Source organism: Plasmodium brasilianum, chromosome 11 (genome assembly GCF_023973825.1).
Source record: "Plasmodium brasilianum strain Bolivian I chromosome 11, whole genome shotgun sequence".
Lineage (NCBI taxonomy): Eukaryota > Apicomplexa > Aconoidasida > Haemosporida > Plasmodiidae > Plasmodium > Plasmodium brasilianum.
The window spans coordinates 920321-942625 of record NC_090124.1 but is presented as its reverse complement, the minus strand read 5'-3'; the positions used below and the strand labels follow the sequence as shown (position 1 = coordinate 942625).

The 22305-nt window shown below is 25.8% G+C and overlaps 4 protein-coding genes across 4 annotated transcripts; 2 read left to right on the top strand and 2 right to left on the bottom strand.

The window, feature by feature from the left end:
* Positions 1-627: 627 nt before the first annotated feature.
* Positions 628-1220, top strand: MKS88_003669 (secreted ookinete protein; the record flags this gene model as incomplete). The annotated part of the gene is made up of 3 exons (XM_067216781.1): positions 628-720; positions 895-957; positions 1065-1220. The coding sequence occupies 3 exons, from the start codon at positions 628-630 to the stop codon at positions 1218-1220; spliced, it is 312 nt and encodes a 103-aa protein (XP_067072481.1).
* Positions 1221-2583: 1363 nt separating this feature from the next.
* Positions 2584-12696, bottom strand: MKS88_003668 (uncharacterized protein; the record flags this gene model as incomplete). The annotated part of the gene is made up of 4 exons (XM_067216780.1): positions 2584-2787; positions 2978-9419; positions 10037-12269; positions 12489-12696. 4 exons carry the CDS (start codon positions 12694-12696, stop codon positions 2584-2586), a joined length of 9087 nt encoding a protein of 3028 aa, XP_067072480.1.
* Positions 12697-16078: 3382 nt separating this feature from the next.
* Positions 16079-17489, bottom strand: MKS88_003667 (uncharacterized protein; the record flags this gene model as incomplete). Its single annotated transcript, XM_067216779.1, has 2 exons — positions 16079-16193; positions 16315-17489. The coding sequence occupies 2 exons, from the start codon at positions 17487-17489 to the stop codon at positions 16079-16081; spliced, it is 1290 nt and encodes a 429-aa protein (XP_067072479.1).
* A 3343-nt stretch (positions 17490-20832) lies between these two features.
* Positions 20833-22305, top strand: MKS88_003666 (ribosome biogenesis protein YTM1; the record flags this gene model as incomplete). Its single annotated transcript, XM_067216778.1, has 1 exon — positions 20833-22305. The coding sequence occupies one exon, from the start codon at positions 20833-20835 to the stop codon at positions 22303-22305; it is 1473 nt and encodes a 490-aa protein (XP_067072478.1).

Genomic DNA, 22305 nt, shown 5'->3' with positions numbered 1-22305 from the left:
AAAAATTAGGAATTTAAAAAAAATATTAAATTCTATAGAAGTAAAAATAAAAAAATAAAAGGTTAATCATTTAATCATTGGGTACACATTTTTTCAAAAAAATTCATATGGCATAGAAGTGTAAAGCTTATTCGAAAAAAAAAATTAAAATGGAACTTTTGCGTGCCTTTGAAAATTTTTTATATTTAATCAAATATGCAAAAAAAATAAATGTGGTTATATAACATATGTTTACTTATTTGTTCAAAATTTTTTTTTTTTTAAACACGCAAAAAAAAAAAAATAAACAAATAAATAAAAATAAAATAGCTAGATAAAAGGATGTATTTACATTCTTTTTTTTTTTTTTTTTTTTTTTTTTTTGCTTCCCCCCTTATTTATTTCATCCTTGCAGTAATGGTCTTTGTTCGATCTTAATCACATTATGTAAATATCACTTGAATCATAAATTACATTAAATTATTAGGCTATTCATTATGAGAAAAAATTAGATAAAACTACACTTTTACACATTTGTAAACAAATATATTCATAACATATGATTCTCATATTTAGGTCTAATTAAGCCCAATTTGTGTAATTATAAATATATTATTTTTTAATAATTTTCTGAACAATTCAGAAAAAATGAATTATTTTGTCGCTTCGATTTGTTTGTTTTTTTGGTGTCTTGTTCAGAATAACTTTGTTCTAAATGAAAAAATGATCCCCATAGGTCCCGTATGTTAAATATATACATATATGCACATATATATATATTTAGCATAAACGTTATTGTTTTAAACTAGAAAGCCGTTTTTATAAAAAATAGTAGTATTAAAAAGTTTTAAAAAAGCTCCTAAAAAAGTAGAAATTTTTTTTTGTTCAATTAAATTTTGTATAATATTTATTTAGGCTAATCGTTCTAAGTTAAAAAAAATGGTAGAAGGAGATGAAGATTTTAAGATAAATATACATGTAATATGAAAACATAGAAAAATTGTTTAGCCCAGAATGTAGAATAAAAAAAAAAAAAAAGGAAAAATATTTTTCTTAAATGTATTCTTCATTTTCTCCCTTTTAAGGCTCCAGTTGAAGATACACAAGAAGTACTTGAATCTTTAGACTCCCTTATGAGGGTAGAGGAAATTCAAAGAAAAACTGACGAAGAAGAATTTATGAACGACAAGCAGAGATTACTAAAAATTCACAAAAAAAGAATTCAGTACGTGCACTCATAAATATATATACATATATATATATATGTGTGTGCACGTACGTATGCATGTATTAATGTATGTACGTATGTATGTATGTGTAACGCTATTAACGCCAATAGGAAATGTAACAATATATAAAAACGCAGGAAGTTGTTACGCCTTTAATTAATGTATAGAAATTTTTTCTTTACAAACATTTAAAAATTCGGGCACTTATACATTCAGGGATATAGTTACTTCAGCGTTTGAACCGCTTCAAGCTTTTCTACCTAATCCTTTGCAGTACCTAATTATTAAGGGTAAAATGGGAAAAGCAGAGACATCGAAAGACAAAAAAAAAAAAAAAAAAAAAGAATTCTATATAGTTATTAAATAACTCTAATAATATTTAAGATATTTTAAGATAATTCTCATGCTATGAAATATTCTTGTTATATAAATTTACAAATAATCTCGCTGTTGTGGCATATAGTTGAACACCTTCAATATTTCCATATAAAAAATTTTATGTAACCGATAATTAACTCTCATTCCTCTAATATAATAAAGATTATACTATATTTCATGAGTACATTAGTTGAGCATCTTATCCCTTTCAGTGATCGCACATTTATGCAAAAAGTTTGAACAGCCATACGTGTATGCACATATATATACATATGAGCACATTTGACTATGCCATTTTTCTATTTCACACTTATAGATGTTCACTCATATCTAAAGAACCTAAAAGAATGATTGCGCTGTAACTAAATATGTGAAGCCTTTAATAATCAGAGTATATAAATAAATAATAAGAGACTACTTTGGACTTATGTAAAACCGTCGAAGAAAAATTGTAGTAGCTTTTTCAAAATATTTTATGAATGTTTTAGGGAATGGAAATATGCAGTGAATAATAATTTTTAAATAAGGAAAACAATAAATAAATAAATAAATAAATAAATAAAAGAAAAAGTAGGTTTTGTTTGATGTGTATTCTTTAAGATGTGTGCTGCTTTTTTGTCAGTTTTAAAATATATTAAATTTTTTTTTTTTTTTTTGATTAATTCGTTTATAAAACAAAATGTTTTTATTGTGATAATGCATATATGCCATGTTCACGAGTATTTTATGCAATTATATTTTAATTTAATTGTTTGAATAATATACAAAAACCCATTTGATATAAGTATACATATGTATGTCTTTTATCACTCGCATTAACAACTTGTCAAATATATGAATTCACATTTTTGGGGCAAATATGAGAAAAGATACAAAAAAAAAAAAAAAAAAAAATTAATATAAATTTAAGAAAAATAAAGCAAATTAAAGAAAAATAAAGTAAAATAAAGTGAATCAATTATTTTGATACTTAAAAAAAAATCAAATAAAGCAAAAATTATATAAGATAAGTTTTCATAGATTTTAAAACGTCTAATAATAAAGGCATGCTTAACATAGCAGCCAAATTTTCCATAATTTCCAAAGTCTGTTTCCAGTCACTTATGTCCAAACGGGGCGTAAAAGCCTGACCGCATTTACATATTGATCTTCTGTGAAATGATTTTATGGCATTACAGCTGTTGCACACTAAATCTTGCGCCTACGGATAAATGTACAAAAAATATAAAATAAAAAAAAAAAAGTATAATAAAATAAAATAAAACAAAATGACATACAGAAGTAAAAGGCATAAAAAAAAGGAGTAGAACAAAACGTTATATAAAATGATTTAGAATTGGTCATATGCAACTTGCAAAAAAACAGAATAATAGTAGCAACTGCACACAAACATCGCCAGTTGCTACTAGTCGCTTCCAGTAGCAACATCTCAAATGTAGGGGGATGAAAGAAGGCTTTACATTGTACGCATCAAAGGTGTCCTGTAATAAGGATAGAATTTTTAGCTCTATAAATTCGTTGTCATACTTTGAATTACAGTTTTTACATAACCAAATGAAGGAGGGTTTACCATTTATTTCTGCTTCTACTAGACTTGTGACAACGTTCATGTGATATACAGAAGAGCAGTTTTCACAGAATATATCTTTTAAAATTAATTCATGGCATGGGCTTTTCCATACGGAATTATTTCTATTATATTCACTATCTCCAATAATTTCATATAATTCATGTCTTTTTTCATGAAAAGCTTCATTTGAGTTTTCATTTTGCAGATTCAATAATTTATCATTTTGCATTAGAAAGATGCAGAACTTGACAATTTCCAATCTCCAGTTATTTTCTTTTTTGGCTAGATTTCCTAACGTTTGAGGGAATAAAAATGGTGCCAGGTTCATATTATTTTCATCCATTTCATCATCCTCTTCATCATCATATGGCCAATAATTTTCTATTAAATATTTTTTATATTTAATTGATTTTTTTATTTTTTTATATATATTTCCTGGCATAAACCACAAATCTTTTAGTTTTTCTTCAATTTTATATGATAAAACATCTACGTTTTCGTTAATTAAGGCAAAAGATTCACACACCTCTTCTAAATCATCAAAAGATTTGTCATATATGTATTTTAATTTTGCTCTTTGTGTTAGGTTTATTTTATCAGTCAGTTTGTCCGATTTTAGTATTAAGTTAAAATAATTCTTTTCCTCTCGTGGGGCGGTTTTTCCAGGGTTCTCATTATTATTACCGCTGCTGTTATTATTACCGCTGCTGTTATTATTACCGCCGCTGTTATTATTACCGCCGCTGTTATTATTACCGCCGCTGTTATTATTACCGCCGCTGTTATTATTACCGCCGCTGTTATTATTATCGCCGCTATTATGAGTACTACTGCAATTAATATCGTGTTTTCCCCCATTTTGCGTCAAAATATTCCCCTTTTCGTATTGCTTTGTACTATTTTCTTTTCTTTCATAAAAGGTAATTATGTCCTGTAAAGGATTTAAGGTGATGATATCTAAGACATATCTTAGAAAAGATTCACAAATAGGTGGTAGGTACTCAATTATTTTTAAATTCTCATCAGTGTTCTCCTCATTAGGGTTATAATATTCTTTATACCTTATAAAATTATATTTATCGAACTGACAAGCAGCAATATATTCATTCTTAATATAAAAAGGAACATTAGCATATATAGAATCGGCATGTGAGAAATATTTTATTAAATTTTTTAAAATATTTCTACCAGAAATGACAGAGAATTCGTTAAAGCATATTATAAAATTTCTCAAATCAGCAAAAATTATATTAGCATTAAACTTTTTTTTCATAATATTAATTAAATTATTTTGATACAACTCGGAGCATTCTAAAACCTTATTATATAACGCAATGTCATAAAGTAAACTGGAATTATTAGAAATCCAAGAATAGAAAGACGTAAAAATATCGGAAATACTTTCAAATGTTCTATTAGTAATTAACATAGATAACGATGATATTTTTGAAATCAAATATTCTAAACATTGACCTAATAATTTAAATGCAAAATTGCTGAACTGAGAAACATGAGAATTCTGTTCTACAATGAAATTTATATCATACTTGTTTTTAATTAAATTTTTCCTATCATTTACATCTGATGAATAATCATCTATTGCTTCGTTTTCGCTGCTACAAGACACTCCCACCTTGTTATCATCCGTCGTTGAAATATCTTCTTCGTCGAAATTTCCTCTATTTTTCTCATCATCATTGTTAGAGGGATGTTTATGTTTATGTCTTTTCCTGAACCCTCCGTCACTAGCACGGATACCAATGTGGTTATTCATTTCATTACTCCTTCCGTTATTCCTGCTTTTATTGGTACCATTTTCGTGGTGCCTGTTTTCCCTCCTATGATAATTTGTTCTGTTGCTATTTGCAAGTGCTTCGTACTGACTTTCACTAAACATATTTGCGTACTTTGCGAAATGCCTAACGCTGTTAAAAATAAGGGACTCATTAAAAAATAGATGAACAATGTATCCTCTATATATACCTTGGTTTATCATATCCACATTTTTTTTTAGCAAATCATAATCGCAAAAATTGTTGATGTTTAAACAAGGAATACCTAAGTCGTAATTGCCAAAATAGGATAACCATAAAATTCCTTTGTATTTTTTTAAAAAGGATGCATACAATGTGTCATATATAAATTTATGTTTATCATTTCTTTTATTTATATTCAATAAATTAAATAATGGTATGTTTGATATTCTTGAAAAATTTAAGTCTTCTTCTACCCTATAATAATTTTCAAAAAACAACTGTAGAGATAAGTTAAAAGCCTCTTCCTTGTAATTCATTCTAGGAATATTTTGATACTTACTCGTCTTTTCAAATTTGTGAAAGTAACAAGGGAAATATTTGTTAGTACTCCACCAACCTAATTTCTTCCTATCAATTGTCGATGATACGTGGAAAATATATTTTTTTTTACCTGTTAGTATATTGCTACGATATTTATTCATGTATAAGTCCAAATATTCAAGTACCTTATAAATATTCGAATTATCTTCGTAATATATGTCAAACTTTCTGTAATGGTACAAAAATAGTAGATCTTTTTGTGTGTTTTTTATGAAAAATTCTCTGTCGAATAACATATCCAGTATTGCGCTTTTCATTTGTTCTTTTTCTTGTTTTCCCAGAAAGGCGAAACTCCCTCCTTTTTGGCCTAGACCCCCGCTATAAGCGGTATTTGCACTATTTGTGGTGTTTGCGGTGTTTGTGGTGTTTGCGGTGTTTGTGGTGTTTGCGGTGTTTGTGGTGTTTGCGGTGTTTGCGGTGTTTGCGGTGTTTGCGGTGTTTGTAATGTTTGCGGTGTTTGTAATGTTTGCGGTGTTTGTAATGTTTGCGGTGTTTGAGGCATTTACATCATTTGCATTCTTTTGTGTCCTGTCCCAAGTCGTTTGCCCCTTCGAATATTCGTACACATCAGAGTCGAACGAACAAGCAGTTTTTTCTTTCCTATTGTTCGTCATAACAGAATTTTTGATGTCTGAGTACCATTTTTCGAGGTTCAAGAATTTGAGAAATACATTATAAGGATCGAAGTCGTCTTCATTGCCAATTCCACTAAACATGATTTTGTTTCCGAACAAATGATCATCATTATTTTGTTCATGCTGATCATAGACATTGATGAAAATACGACTACAAACATTATCAATGACAGTATGAAATATATGAATATGTATAATATGTATATCATCTAAGTAATCCTGTGATATATTATTTTTTCCTTTATCTTTTTCTACTTTTGTGAAGCAATGAGATTTGAAGCATTTATTTTCATCAAATATTGCATTATAATTATTTGTGTCCACCTCAACAGAATTTCCATATCTACTTAAGAAATCAAAATATAAAGGTATTCTCGTCTCATATACAGATACAATACTTTCATGATAATTTGCATTTAATGTATTAATAATATATTTATTGAAATACTTTTCACTCATAATAAATTCATATAAATTAAATATTTTTATATTTCTTGGAAGAAAACAATTACAATATGCATTGGATTTAAACAATGCATTGTCATTATTCGATGATATTAATTTTATAGTAATTTTACTATTACTTTTTATATCTAACGTATCATAATTATTTATATATATATGCCTGTATACTTGTAATTTTATTTTATAGAATTTATTACTATTTTTTAAAGATACTATTGCATAATAAATTCCATCATCATCATTTTCATCTATAACATCATTTTCATTAAGAAATTCATTTTCATCCCCCGATGAATCCGACTCTGTTTCATGTTTGAAATATTTTAAGTAAGGCTTCAACATGGTTTGATGTTCGTTTTTTTTAGCACTATTTGAGAAGGTATTACTACTGAAGGTAGAACTAGAGGTAACCATAGAAGCAGTGGCAGCGGTGCTTGCACCTTTACTATTTTTATTAGTGGTAGCTTTGTTCTTTCTCTTAACCTTTTTGTATAGGTATACAATATCCATGGCATTTTGTATGACATGTAAATATTTTGTGTCTAAACTAGACAATTTTTGAGAATTATTCTTTTCTTCTCCTTCATGATCTTCTACCCTAAAGGATATTCTTTTTTTTTTAGACTTGTCTTCTATTCGAATTTTCTTAATTTGCGTCCTATTATTTTTCCATATTTTGTTATTAATGAGCATCCATTTTTTAAAATTGGTTTCAAATAAATTGTACAATTCTTTACTGTTTAAATTACTGACATTTATTTTCTCATGATCTATAATTATAATATTGTTACTGTTATTATGTTCTAGGTAGCTATCTAGTGAATTTAATTTTTTGTATGCTAAGCATGCTGCATTAGTGCTGCAAATACCATTTAGAGTGTTATCATTTAGTAGTATTAATTTTTTTCTCTTTGAAATAAAGCTATCTAAGAGATAGTGTTCAGGTAAGCGTCTTTTTGTATTCATCATTGTAGATGTGCACGCAACTGCAGTTTCATCTATAGCAAATGGACTCTTCTTTTCCACAGATTTATTCCATTCATCTTTCCCTTTTTGCTTTTCATCATGGGTATTCATGCTATTTTCAGATTTTACATCCTTATATTGTTCGTTGCAACTGCCATCCTGTATAATGGTTACACTATCGCTGTAATGGTTACTAAGGTTTGCATCTACCAAGTTTGCACCTTCAACCTTTGCGCGTTCACTCTCTATTTCCTCCTTCGTCACTCCATTCGCTAATCCATTCTTTACTTGTTTCATCGATCCATTCTTTACCTCCTTCTTTACGAAGAACGAGGTAATTTTTTTCTGCTTCCCCTCGGAAATATTGATTTGCTTCTTGAGCCAGTCCGGTACAGATATAGACGTAATAGGATTGTTAATATTTTGCTTAATTGCAGGAATTATTACTAGTTTTAAAATTTGGACTTCTAATTTCTGTTTATAATAATTCCAGTCTATAATATCTCTAACATTAACTGGCTGATCTGGAGGGAAAGTCATACCTAACCACTTGCTTAGATAGAAGATTTGCGTTTCTACATTAGTTTTAAATATTTGAATCGGTATAGCCCTATAGGTTATATCTGATCCTACTGGTTTTGAAGCAACAATAAATTGGGTAGAAACATTATTGTCTTCAATATAACTTGCATTACTTAATAATTCACTTAATCTTTTTGCTGTTGTTATACCAAAACTTTTAGCATTTGGTTGTTCCTTTACTGATTTGTTCAATACTTTTTTTGCTAAAATTAAGTCAAATAATTCATCATCATTATCAATATCAGCAGCTTTTGTGTCTATTAAGTTTTTCCATTTATTTGCAGTTAAGGATGCATAATAATATGATTCTTCTTTTGTTTTACCTTTTAAAAAATGGTTAAAAATTTCACTTTGAAATTTTTGAATAATTCGTAATTCTCCCCTTCTTTTTATTTCAAAACCTTTTAGTTCACTGATTTTATATTTATCATTAAAAACTACATATCTTTTTTTTAATAAATCATCTGATTTTTCGGATGCAGGTAAAAACATACCATGCCATGGTCCATCTAATTCAAAAAATATTTCATTTTTACTAATACACTCATAATCATCTGTATGTTCATTATAAATCAAGTATTGATGATTTGTCCACTTTTTATGCATTTCAAAATTTAAAATATTTGTTGGAAATTCAAATTCTACTTTTTTAATATTCGGATCATTCTTTAATTCTTCATCTGATTTATTTTCATATTCTTTTAATTTATGTAATGCATCTTTTTCTAATATGAACACATCATATATTTCTGGGAAATTTTTTGGTAACATACACCATATTCCATCTGTATCTAATTCCATAGGTATACCAATTTTATTTATTAAATTAAATGCACCATTAATTATTTGAGATCCGGTATACGTTACAATAGCTCCCATTTGATCTGAGTACCATCTACTGCCTTTTCTTTTAACATAACCATAAAAACTATTTAATATACACTTATGTGCTAACTGCAAAGAATCGTTTAATAATATCTTATCATCTAATTCTTGAATTTTCATATAGTCAATCTTATTCATTTTTAGTAACTCCCTTTTTTCATGCTCACATTCTTTCAGTCCTTTTTTGTAAACATATCTTCTATCACGAAAAGTCCTTACCGTGTCTACGTAAAATGGGTTCTCTCTTTGGCACACCAAACTAGATGCATCTACTTCCTTAGCTACTTTTGTTTTCTTGAAAAATTTTTGGGAGCACTCCTTGATCACCTTCATCAGCTCGTCATGTTGCTGCTTCTCGGTCAGCTCGTTCCACCTGAGAGGGAGGAACCATTACGCGTAAGCATATAATCGTGTAAGAAGAGATGAACAAGCATATAATCGTGTAAGAAGAGATGAACAAGCATATAATCGTGTAAGAAGAGATGAACAAGCATATAATCGTGTAAGAAGAGGAGCATAAACATATATATGTGTAAGAAGAGATGAACAAGCATATAATCGTGTAAAAAGAGATGAACACGCATATAATCGTGTAAGAAGAGATGAACAAGCATATAATCGTGTAAAAAGAGATGAACAAGCATATAATCGTGTAAGAAGAGATGAACAAGCATATAATCGTGTAAAAAGAGATGAACAAGCATATAATCGTGTAAGAAGAGGAGCATAAACATATATATGTGTAAGAAGAGATGAACAAGCATATAATCGTGTAAAAAGAGATGAACACGCATATAAACGTGTAAGAAGAGATGAACAAGCATATAATCGTGTAAAAAGAGATGAACAAGCATATAATCGTGTAAAAAGAGATGAACAAGCATATAATCGTGTAAGAAGAGGAGCATAAACATATATATGTGTGCGATGTGGTGTATAAGCATACAGACACGTGTGGAGCGGTGCATATGCATCCCCTCACAAACTTACGACTTCTTATTGCTAGGGCGTGCGTCCGCAAGGTTGTCGTTCGTGCTGCTGTCCGATTCTTCCTTGTTTTGTGCCTTGAAGTAACTTTTTTGCGGATAAAAAAGTCTAGTTTTTAGGTCCTGCATAAGAGACAACACATGACCATAGTCAATAGGAGAAATTTCGAGCTTCCTTTTCCAAATCATTTGTTTCTGACATAGGTGTCGTTGTTTATAGAAAGAACAATTAAAACAGTGATCAGGAGAAATAATAGCATTTGGTTGTAGACGATGCGAAAGGATAATATTTGGATACATTGCAGCAACATCTAAGTGATAAATATTTGGACATATATTTAAAATTGGATTTTGTATAAAGAATTTGAGTTTCTTACAAATATCATTTTTTATATTTTGTAAATTTACAATTTGACTTTTCAGAACATAATTATTATTAGTATTAGTATCATTTATATTGCAATTTTTATTTAGATCCTTTTGTATCCAAAAGTCAATAATATGATCTACATTATTAAGAATGTATTTATATGTATCTACATCTAGGGTAAATGATTCTATAAGATCATCTCTATAGATACCACATTTCAAACTTTGAACAGTACCTCCAACAAAAGAATCATCATAAATAAAATATTTTTTCTTATTCTGTGTATCTGTAAAGTATTGGTTATATACTTGTTTAGATTTATTTGGAAAAAGAATATTTTTTTTATATGCTTCTGCCATTAATAGTTGTTCACATAAGGTACCACTACCTTGTCTTAACACATTATCTGGATTCATTGGAATAATTGAGCATAAAGCAAATAAAAAATTATGAATAAATTTATCATATAAATAGAATGTAGCTACTGCATCAGAAACACTGTATACAGCTAGATGTTGGGGATCATCTCTAGCAATCGCTACCATACATTCTGGGTCTACTTCTGTTGGATTATATTTTAATTTAATTTTACATACACTTTTTAAAGTCCTTGAACCATTAGGTAAATACGAATCTCTTTCAACCCATTTATATGCATCTATGTTTAATATAAAATTACATGAACATTCTTGTTTGTTGTTCATAATAAAACCTAATTCTGCAGGAACATTTAAATTATTAATTTCACATCTCCTGAACAAGTAAGGTATATCAAAAAAATCACCATTATATGTTACAAATATATGTATTTTTAATAATTTGATATGTTCTAAAAATCTTTTTAATAAAGAATATTCATTTTGTTCATTAAAAATCTTAAACGTTCCGGCTCCAGAAAATTCTTCATTAGGCTTATATAAAAACTCTCTAATGTTTTTACTCATTACATTTCTATTAACTATTAAATAACCTTGAGCATTATACATATATGATATTAATATTATTTCATCTTTTTCTTTATCTGGAAATTTTAATTCATCTTTATAACATTCTATATCCCATGCCAATACATTTAATGGTGCTAGCACTTTTTTATTCATCACTTGGAAATGGATCAGTTCAGTATATAATTCATCCTCTTCTCTACATACTTTATACCATGTACCACATCGGATATTTTTATCTATACAAATTCGTGTTATATATTTTACATCATATTCATACAGCTCGATTATCTCACTCATTATTTCTTCTTTACTTAATGCCTGTTTTTTCATATTCACAATAATGTCATTCATGTTTAACTTATTATTCGTAGGCATTATATTCGTATCATTTCTCTTCTTTTTAGAATTATTCAATATATTTGTATAGTCTATTACATCTCTCCCTTGATCATATGAACCTACTTTCATAGTACCCATATTTTCATTCTGTTCATCATCATATCTAGTATGAGGAAAATCATTTTTATACGAATACTCTAGCTTACTATATGATAGTTCATCTTCATTAAATATATGTTTATCATTATTAGAAATAGTTTTTTCTTTATTTTTTTTATTTCGCTCTATTATTTTTGTCAACACATCCCTAGCACTTATTAAATTTTCAATCGTATCAAATGAAAGCTTAAAAAATATATTACTTAGATAGCTCCTTTTTTTGTTTAAATGGTCATACAAACTCAGGTCTTCTTTTTTTATATAGTCAATCTCTACATTATGTTTGTCTAATCGAGTTTTTAAAAATTCCGTCACTGCATCATAGTTATGTATATTTCTTATTTTCAAATAAAAGTACGGGCGATAAAATAAGGTTATCCTCCACGTTTTGTTGTTATCAGACACGAAATACATATGCACACCTGGGAACAAAATGCACAAGAGGGTATATACTCATATGGATAGGGGGAGCACATACATGTAAGGAAGATGCATCATCATTATGCAGGACAAGAACATGCAAAGCAGACACATCATCATATATATTTCACATGCAGTTGAAGAATTATCTTAGAAGTACGAAAAAAAAAAAAAAAAAAAAAAAAAAGAAAAAAGAAACAACTGAAGTGATGAATTATTACCTGTTTTCTTGTGTGACTTATTAGAATTTTTCAGAACTATATTCATAGTAGTGGGTACAATGTTATATAAATACCCTTCCTTTTCTCCTTTGTCTAACCATGGTTTTATTTTAAACTCATTTTCTAATTTTAATAATCGCTCGTATTCGTAGTCAGGGTTTATGTTTGATTCTTTTTCCCATCCTCTTGTCCTTGATTGTGTTGTCATTTTTATTTTTTTAATTAAAATAGTAAGCAAAAAAAGGAAAGATACGGAAAAAAAAAAAAAAAAAAAAAAAGATATTAAGATATGATCACATATAAAACGAAATGAGTAAGATTATGTGTTCCACGTAAAACTAGCAACACCTTTAATATTATCCTTCATTTTTTATGCACATCAATACAAAATACGTTAATAAAACAACACATTCTTCTAATGGGCTTGTAATGCAAAGATGTAAAAAAGGAAATAACTACAAATAAATAATTAAATAATTAACTAAATAAAAAAATCCACGTTAAAGAATTTGCTCTAAAAAACGTAAATACAAGGGATGTTAAAAAGGGGCAGAAAGGTTAACAACTAATAAACAAAAAAACTTGTAAATTTTACTTCAAAATTAAAAAAAAAAAAAAATGAATAAACGTGTAATAAGGCCCATATACACGGTATGTATACATACATGTATATATATATATATATATATATTTATTTATTAAAATATATGGATGTTTATATAATTATTTATGCATGATATGCCATCAAATTTCCCCTTGTTATCTCCCCTTCGGTAAGGCATTGTTTTGCTTTTTTTTTTTTCTGGACTAAACGGACATTATTGAAATGGATTGTGTGAAGATCTAACATAAGGTTAATGCCATGAAATGCTCCGTATACATATAATATGTCTAATGCATTAAAATTCTTAAAATTGTCATTTTAAAAATGTGACAAGAAAAAAATCAAATAAAATAATAAATTCCTTTTATCCTTTTTTCTTTCTCTTTATAATTATTTATATTTATATTTAAGTTTTCATTTATTTTTATATTTTTATTTATATTTAAGTCTTCATTTATTTTTATATTTTTATTTATATTTAATTTTTCATTTATTTTTATATTTTTATTTATATTTAAGTTTTCATTTATTTTTATATTTATATTTATATTTAAGTTTTCATTTATTTTTATATTTTTATTTATGTTTATATTTTTATTTATATTTTTAATTTCCTTTTTACATTTAAAAAATGTACATAATATTAACAAAATGACATTCTTGAAATAAGAAAAAATTTCGTATTTCTTTTTAAGATGGTAATATAATATTAAAAAAGATAAAAGAAAAAGACAAGGCTTACAAATGTATTTTCTATAAGTAAATGAATATGTATTATACATAAGAATGAAGATATAAAATTCTGTTTTCACTTAAAAAAAAAAAAAAATAGAATGTATGAAAAGTGAATGTTCTTGAACTTTTACAATGAATATGTGTTACGAAGTAGTTTACTATTTTACCTCTACAGTTTAAATATGTACCATATGTGTATATGAACATATGTATTTATTTCATTTCATTTTATTTTATATCATTTTATTTTATTCTATCTTTTTTCATTTTATTATATCTCATTTCATTCTATTATATCTCATTTCATTTTATTATATCTCCTTTCATTTTATTATATCTCATTTCATTCTATTATATCTCATTTCATTTTATTATATCTCATTTCATTTTATTTTATTTTCCTTTTATTTTTTTTTTCTTCTTTTAAACATCTAAATAATATTATCTTAAAAGGATAGACTGCACTTAAGCATATAAAAAGTTTACACAGTTAACAAAAAATATGTAATTTATGGAATATTATGGATATATAATTATAGTAGCACAAGATGCATTAATTATTAAAATAATTTAATGTGAAAACAAAATTAATTTTACCTTACATTTTATTATTTTTCTTTTTTATAACACTCAAATTTTTAATGTTTCTATTCAAATATGTACACTGAACTGAAATGTAGGAGAAAATAAAAAAAAAAATTCCTTTTTTTTTTGGAAAATAAGAAAATATTAAAATTTCTCAAACTTTCTGCATTTATAGCCTTGATATATAATCTGATTTTCTACTTTTTTTTTTTTTTACATTCAGTAAATAAAGATAAAAAAAAAAAAAAAAAAAGTGGACCTTTAGATAAATATGTTTACTTATATATATATATATTTTAGAGAAGATAACATCATGTTGAAGGATATACTTTTACATATAAATGTTTTTACATAAAAATGGTGTATACAAAATACATTGAATAATAATTTTTTTTTTTTTTTTATATATTATGGAATATAATAAATAATGTTATAGCAATGAACTAATGTAATATTAGACAATGTGCGTTAAATTTCACATATTTATATGTTTTGCACATCCTGTAAGAGTATAGTAGCGTACCACAACTCTAAGTTACGCATTTGGAACAAAATAAAAAAAATCATATGGCTATTTAAATAAGGTGTTCACGGAAAATAATTTTAAAATTGTCCGTTCTTCTTAATGTAGATTTCTTTATCTTTATTTGTATTCGTCTTTTAATGTAGCTCCTATATATATAATATAATGTTCTAATTATAGAAAATGTGTATACATAAATGCACAACTCACCATAGTACTGCTATTCTTTACAAAATATATGACCAAATACAGAAGCATGTCCTTTGCTACTTTTTTAAAAACTTATTGTATGAATGTATAGAGTAGCACATATCCCTTTTTCTGAAAAATTAGGAGAACATGGATATCTGTAAAATATTATTTTTGTATAATTTCTTAAATATTCGAAGAATGAAAAAACTTTACCATGTTAATAAAGTTAAGTGTCAGTAAAATTTCATATAGCATATACCTATTTGAAATAAAAAAAAAAAAAAAAAAACTGTGAAAAGTTAAGGTGTATGAACCAAATACAAAATGGGGAACTATACATTTATAATAATACGCAAACAATATATAATAAATACTTCCTAGAATAAAAGCTAAGAAACAATAAAAAATCAAAAGCATAATTTTAGCATAGAGAAAATAAGCACAACAAATTATGTAGCTTAATACGAAGGGAAATGAAATAAACGGCAAACAAATAAAGTAATAACAAAGTTTAAAAAAAAAAAAAAAAAACAAATAAAAGCGGAAATGATAAAAATGATATTCATCAAATATGTATGCAGTGTTTTATGCATTTTATTTTATTTTATTTTTCCTTAAAATATATGCTGTGAAATGTAAAATAATCTAAAAAAGCATAACGTGTAGTGATGGAGAAAAAAATTATAATAAAAAAAAAAAAAAAAAATACAAAAAAAATTATGAACGAAAAAAAAATATGAACGGAAAAAAAATATGAACGGTAAAAAAATATGAACGGTAAAAAAATATGAACGGTAAAAAAATATGAACGGTAAAAAAATATGAACGGTAAAAAACTATGAACCGAAAAAAAATTTGAAAAGAGAAAAAAATTTGAAAAGAGAAAAAAATACGAACAAAATAAAAATTTGGACAAAAAGAAAGGAGTGACTAATAAACATAGTACTTTGACTACACCTCCGCTTCTGAATATTCTTTTTTTTTAAGTCCTTTAATTTCGACAGTATGCAAGAGTGATAAGGCATATAACTTGCAACATGAATAGCTTTTCTCCATAAATATTATACTAAAAAAAGGGAAATTTAAAGGATGCATTAGCACGTTTAAATTATTCTGTTACGGAATTATTAGGATGTCATATATATTTATTGCATAAATATATGTAAGAATATCACAACTGGGCTAACTTAGTTTTCTCATTGTGCACCAAAAAGCTGTTTGAATGTGCTGTATAATATTTCTTAACTGATATTACTAAAATATAAAAAAGAAATAAAATAAATAAGCAAGCAACAAAATACATATAATATTTATATTCGTAAGTTCTTGAGTTGAAATCGAATAAATTGTTGTAGTCCATAGACGGGAAAAAATAATGACCATATCCTTTTCTTATACTATCAACTATGGTTGGTTCTCGCTCAAAAGAATTCTTGTTAAAAAGATTATATTTTTCATCATTCTTGTCGTTTCCAGTATCAGTTGCTTTCAAATTATATTTGCTACCAACGAGGTTTTTACCACTATTACTCTCACGCACAACACTACCTGTTCTACTACTGCTACTGTTGATGCTACTACCATTAACTTTAGTGTCCGCTTTATCTGACTTTTCTTTTCCCTTATCTTTTTCTAAAAATAGGTGTTCTTGATTATCGTATGGTTTTCTTTTTATTTTATGTAATTTCTGAACTATGTGTTCATAATAGCTTAAAATATTTAAACATTTGTCATTTAAATGATAAAAGTTCTTTTTCAAGCATTTATGTATTTTAGAAAATTTTGTGTAATCGCTACAGTAATGAAGAAAATCATCAACACATGAATATAATAAGGAATTATTTAAAGATTTTTTACAGGTTTCTGATAAATAATTTTTTTTTAATGTTATGCATGATAACACATCTTTATCACAATTATGATTTTTAATGTCATTTTCACACCCTTTTATTGGTTCTGTTTTATTTAAATGATGAGTAATAGTATTGTTAATATCAGCATCATACATATTTATCAAATCTAAAAAGTTATTAACATCACTGTTATTATTACTTACCGTTTCATCCGGTAAACTTAATGAATAAATTGAAAAATTATATGGTATAATTTGAGACAGCATTTGTGTTAATATATAAATATCATCTGTAGCTGAATCATTTCTCTTCTTCCTCTTATTTGATTTATTATTTTCATTAAAGGACAAATGATTGCTCATATATGATAGCTCTGATTTCAACATACTATCAAAAATGTCGTCATTAAATAGAGTCACATCTAAGTAAGAACTAATCGTTATTTTTTGATGTAACAATAGCAAAAAGGATACTATAGGTGAAAAAAATATCCTAACAACCTTTTTCATTTGTTACACTTTTAGCTGTTTATTATTTGTATCGTATTGATAATTAGGCTATTAAAAACACAAACGAGTAAATATTATATCAGTGGGTAACCTACATATATTATACGTACATACATATATACACACATACATATATACACACATACATATATATACACATACATATATACACACATACATATATACACACATACATATATACACACATACATATATACACACATACATATATATACACATACATATATATACACATACATATATATACATACAAATATACACACATACATATATACACACATACATATATACACACATACATATATACACACATACATATATATACACATACATATATATACACATACATATATATACATACAAATATATATTAATGAAATATAAAACAAATTAAGAAACACAGTGTCACCTTTTAAATAAAACGTGTTGTCCAAAAAAAATATTTCTTTCTTAAAAATGTATTAATTGATATTTTGAACGAACTCTTATTAATTAACATATAATGTTGCATATAGCATAAAAGTTTTAATGCAGACGTACAAATTACAATACCAAATAATAAAGACATAGTTTTTCTAGAATATAGCGAATGTTATTTTCCCCCTTTCATACATATTTTAAAAAGGAAAATGTATGGAATAAAACAATAAAGGAATACTAAAAAAATATATATTTAATTGGCTAGTTAATTAAATTTAAAAAAAAAAAAAAAAGAAAAAATATTATTAACCTCGACGAATAATGTAAAATGAAATAAATAAAATAAGGTAAAACAAAATTTTATACATACTAAAAAAAATTAAAGAATGCCACAGCTATTTTAAAAAATACAAATATCAAAAGAATGTTCTTGGTTCTTATTACGAATGAAATTGCTTATAATTGAAATAAAAAAATGTTAAATTTCTTTATGCACATGATGGACAACTATACAATTTTCGTTATATAACACCTTTTTTCGTACTAATTTCCATTATTTTCTTTATACATACATATGTATATATATGTATAAGTACTTAGGCAACTGAAATTAGGAAAATCGCTATGAAATATAAAATTAAATTGTTTTATTTCATTAATTTTCGAAACTCAGATATACCATTTATTCTTTTGTACATTTATTTATGCTTCCGAGTAAAATGTTTATGTGATATACACGTGTCTCATGCTGCACGGACGAAAGCAAAATAACAAAAAATACGAACATAGTTAAAGGATGCCCAAAAAGGAAAAAATTTATCTTATCAAATGCGTTACTTATTTTTTAACCTTATATGTTATATGTAATATGTTATATGTAATATGTTATATGTAATATGATATATGTAATATGTTATATGTTATATGTTATATGTTATATGTTATATGTTATATGTTATATGTTATATGTAATATATTATATGTAATATGTAATATGTTATATATAATATGTTATATGTTATATATAATATGTTATATGTTATATCTTAAATCTTTTTTTTTTTTTTTTTTGTGCTATTTTTTACAAAGTTCGTATTACTACCTTGGCATGAAGGAAAAACGAAAATATCTTCACAAACATTATGAGGGAAATATTTCTTTATAAAATTTAACCTGCTCCTAATTTATAGCATATAAATATTTACGCTATTTGCATTATTTAAACTATTTACACTATTTAAAAAAATGGGGAAAAGCAGACGAATATACGTAAATATTTATTTAGGTTACCAAAGATGGTATATGAATTTTGTCAAACTTTTATATATTTAAATATGCAGTCTGTTATATGCCAAAAGTATATCTGAAGACTTTAAAAAGTAAATCAGACGATTTTAATATATTTTTTATAAAATAAGTATTAAAAAAAAGGTTCATTTTAATTACAGAAAAAAAAAATAAATTAAGTACATTACACATTGTGATTATGTTGTTATATAATTTTGTTGACTCTTCCGAAAATTCTGCAAAAAAGCGTTAAATTAGTTAATAATTGACTAACTGTAAATAATAATAAATTTACTGTTACGATAATCAGCTGTTATTTTTATTCTTTCATGTTAACTTCATGGGCTTAAATTATTACATTTTTACATGATTTACTGAAAAGAGAAAAATATGTTTCTTTTATCAAAAGGAAATATATATATGAATATATATAAATATATACATACATATATTTATATATATATAATATATACACATATTTATATATATATTATATATACACATGCCATAATAACGTGAACACGTACAATAATAGAACTATGTTTGGATTGTTCTTCTACCCACATTTACCGTCGTAGTGGAAAGGGAAACTTCTAAATTAGCAATACATTTCTAAAAAAAAAAAAAAATTTATGGTACTATATGAGCAAAATAGTACTATACAGAATGAATTAAAGTTTCATCTGATTTCAAATCCACAGGTATAAAAATATAAAATTTTCCGCATTTAAATGAATACATATGCATATGTATGTACGTATATATATATATATATATATATATATATATATATATATATATATGTAGCACATTGCTACACCTTTTTTAGATCATATGAACAAGAATAAAAAAAAAAAAATGAGAAATGAAATAAACATGTAATAAACGCGAAATAGATATGTAATAAATATGAAACAAATACGAAATAAAAGTTGCTCTTCAGTCGAAGTTGCAACATTCATTTTAAAATAGGCTTGAAAAAATTATGTAAGGCAGGTATGAAATATTTGTTATTTTACTGCCTGTTCATACGAAAATGGAAAATATTTTATATATATAATTATATTTTTTTAAACATATGGGTAGATAGCTAAAGGTAAATTATATATCGCTCTTTCATTATAATTTTACATTCGCATAATGGTAAACAGAAGAGAAGATAAATATACATTATTAAAATAAATAAAAGGGATTTTATGTAAAAAAAAAAAACAGGGTTGTTCTTTCCACGTTTTTTTTAAATTGTACATATGTGCATATATATATGGGCTGATTAAAAAAAATGTAATAACAACAAAATGTAGCAGCAATTTCTTCTATTTTGAGGGTACAATAGCGGGAAAAAATATATTATTATGAAAAAAAAAAAAACAAACAGTTACAATTAACGTTATGTTAGTGATAAAAAATTATATTTTTGTTTAAATAAAGAGAACGATATTTATATATGTAAAAATTGTAGATAAATATTTATGAATGTAGAAAAATACCAAAGAATATTTTTATTAATTTCGTCGTTTCTATAACAGTGTAAGCAACAAAAAAAAAAAAAAATATATTGATCCAAAGGATAAATTTAAAAAGGAAAAAAAAAAAAAAAAAGAAAAAGAAAAAGATGATAAGGACGAACAATATTGATAAGAAAAAAAAAAGGATTAACCAACTGGATAAGATGAAAAATAATGATTCTTATGATGATGAATTAACAAATTACACTTCTGAAAGTGATGACGAAATGGTTAGCAGTAATGACAAAAGGGCCAGCAGCGATGGCGAAAGGGACAGCAGCAATGACGAAGGTGATAGCAAATCAGAAAAACAAATACAAATATATTTTACTACAAATATAAAAAATGGAAAATACAAAATTGAAAATACTACTTATACCATTCCAGTAAGTTTTAAAAGGATAGATTTATCAAGAATGGTAAAAAAGTTATTGGATATAAAGGAAAATATTTCGTTTGATTTTTTAATAAATCAGAAAATTATAAGATCTTCGATAGAAGATTTTTTAAAAGAAAATAATATTTTGTCAGAACAGGTTTTAGAGATAGAATATACTATCCCTATAAGAAAAAGAGAAAGTACACATATTGATAAAATTTCTGAATGGATTTCTAAAATGATTACAAGTGAAAATACGCTACATTGTAGTAGTTTTGAAGGTAACATATTATATTATGATTTAAGAAATATGAATAAAATATATGAGAACCGAGTAAGTGATAGTCCAATATTTGCCTATAATGTGTGTAAAATAAATAATAGTATACTTAATGATGAGCCACCATATCATGAATCTGTTGTAGGATTGTCCAATGGAACGATAAGGGTATTTTTAAATGAAGAAGACATTGATAAAGGAATTAGAACAAAAAATGATTTGTATTTAGGATATCATGATGATATGATTAAATCGTTAGAATTTAATAAAGATCATTCATTAATAATAAGTGGGGGATGTGATAATAAAATAAATATATATGACAATAAATATATCATAGAGCAGTTAAAAATTTATAAAAATCAAAATACTAGTAATAAAAGAAAAATTAAAAATGTTATAGCACCTAAGAAATGTATACATAAGGAACCCGGAATAATAACAGCATTAAGCTTTTTTGATAATTCCAAATTTTTGTCTACAGGATTAGAAAAAAACATAAAAATATATGATATAATTACAGGGAATATATGTACTTCTTTTGCATACAACAAATCTGTAGTATGTTGTGATATTCTAAACAAGAATTTATTTGTAACTGCTGATGAACAATCTATTATTAAATTATTTGATATAAGATGTGTTCAAGAAAAGTCTGTTATATCTTTAAATGAAAATAAATATTATTTCCACGATAAAATAATAACATCTTTGAGAGCAAACAGAAATAGGATTCATTTTTTATCATCCTCACATGATGGTTATATAAATATATATGATGTTAGGTTAAATAAATTACCAGTATACACCATAGAAAATGAAGATAAACGAAAAATTCTTTCATGCACATGGTTTTATAAAGAAGACAACAATTTTGTCGTCAGTGCAGATGAGATTAATTTAACTGTCCACAGATTTTAG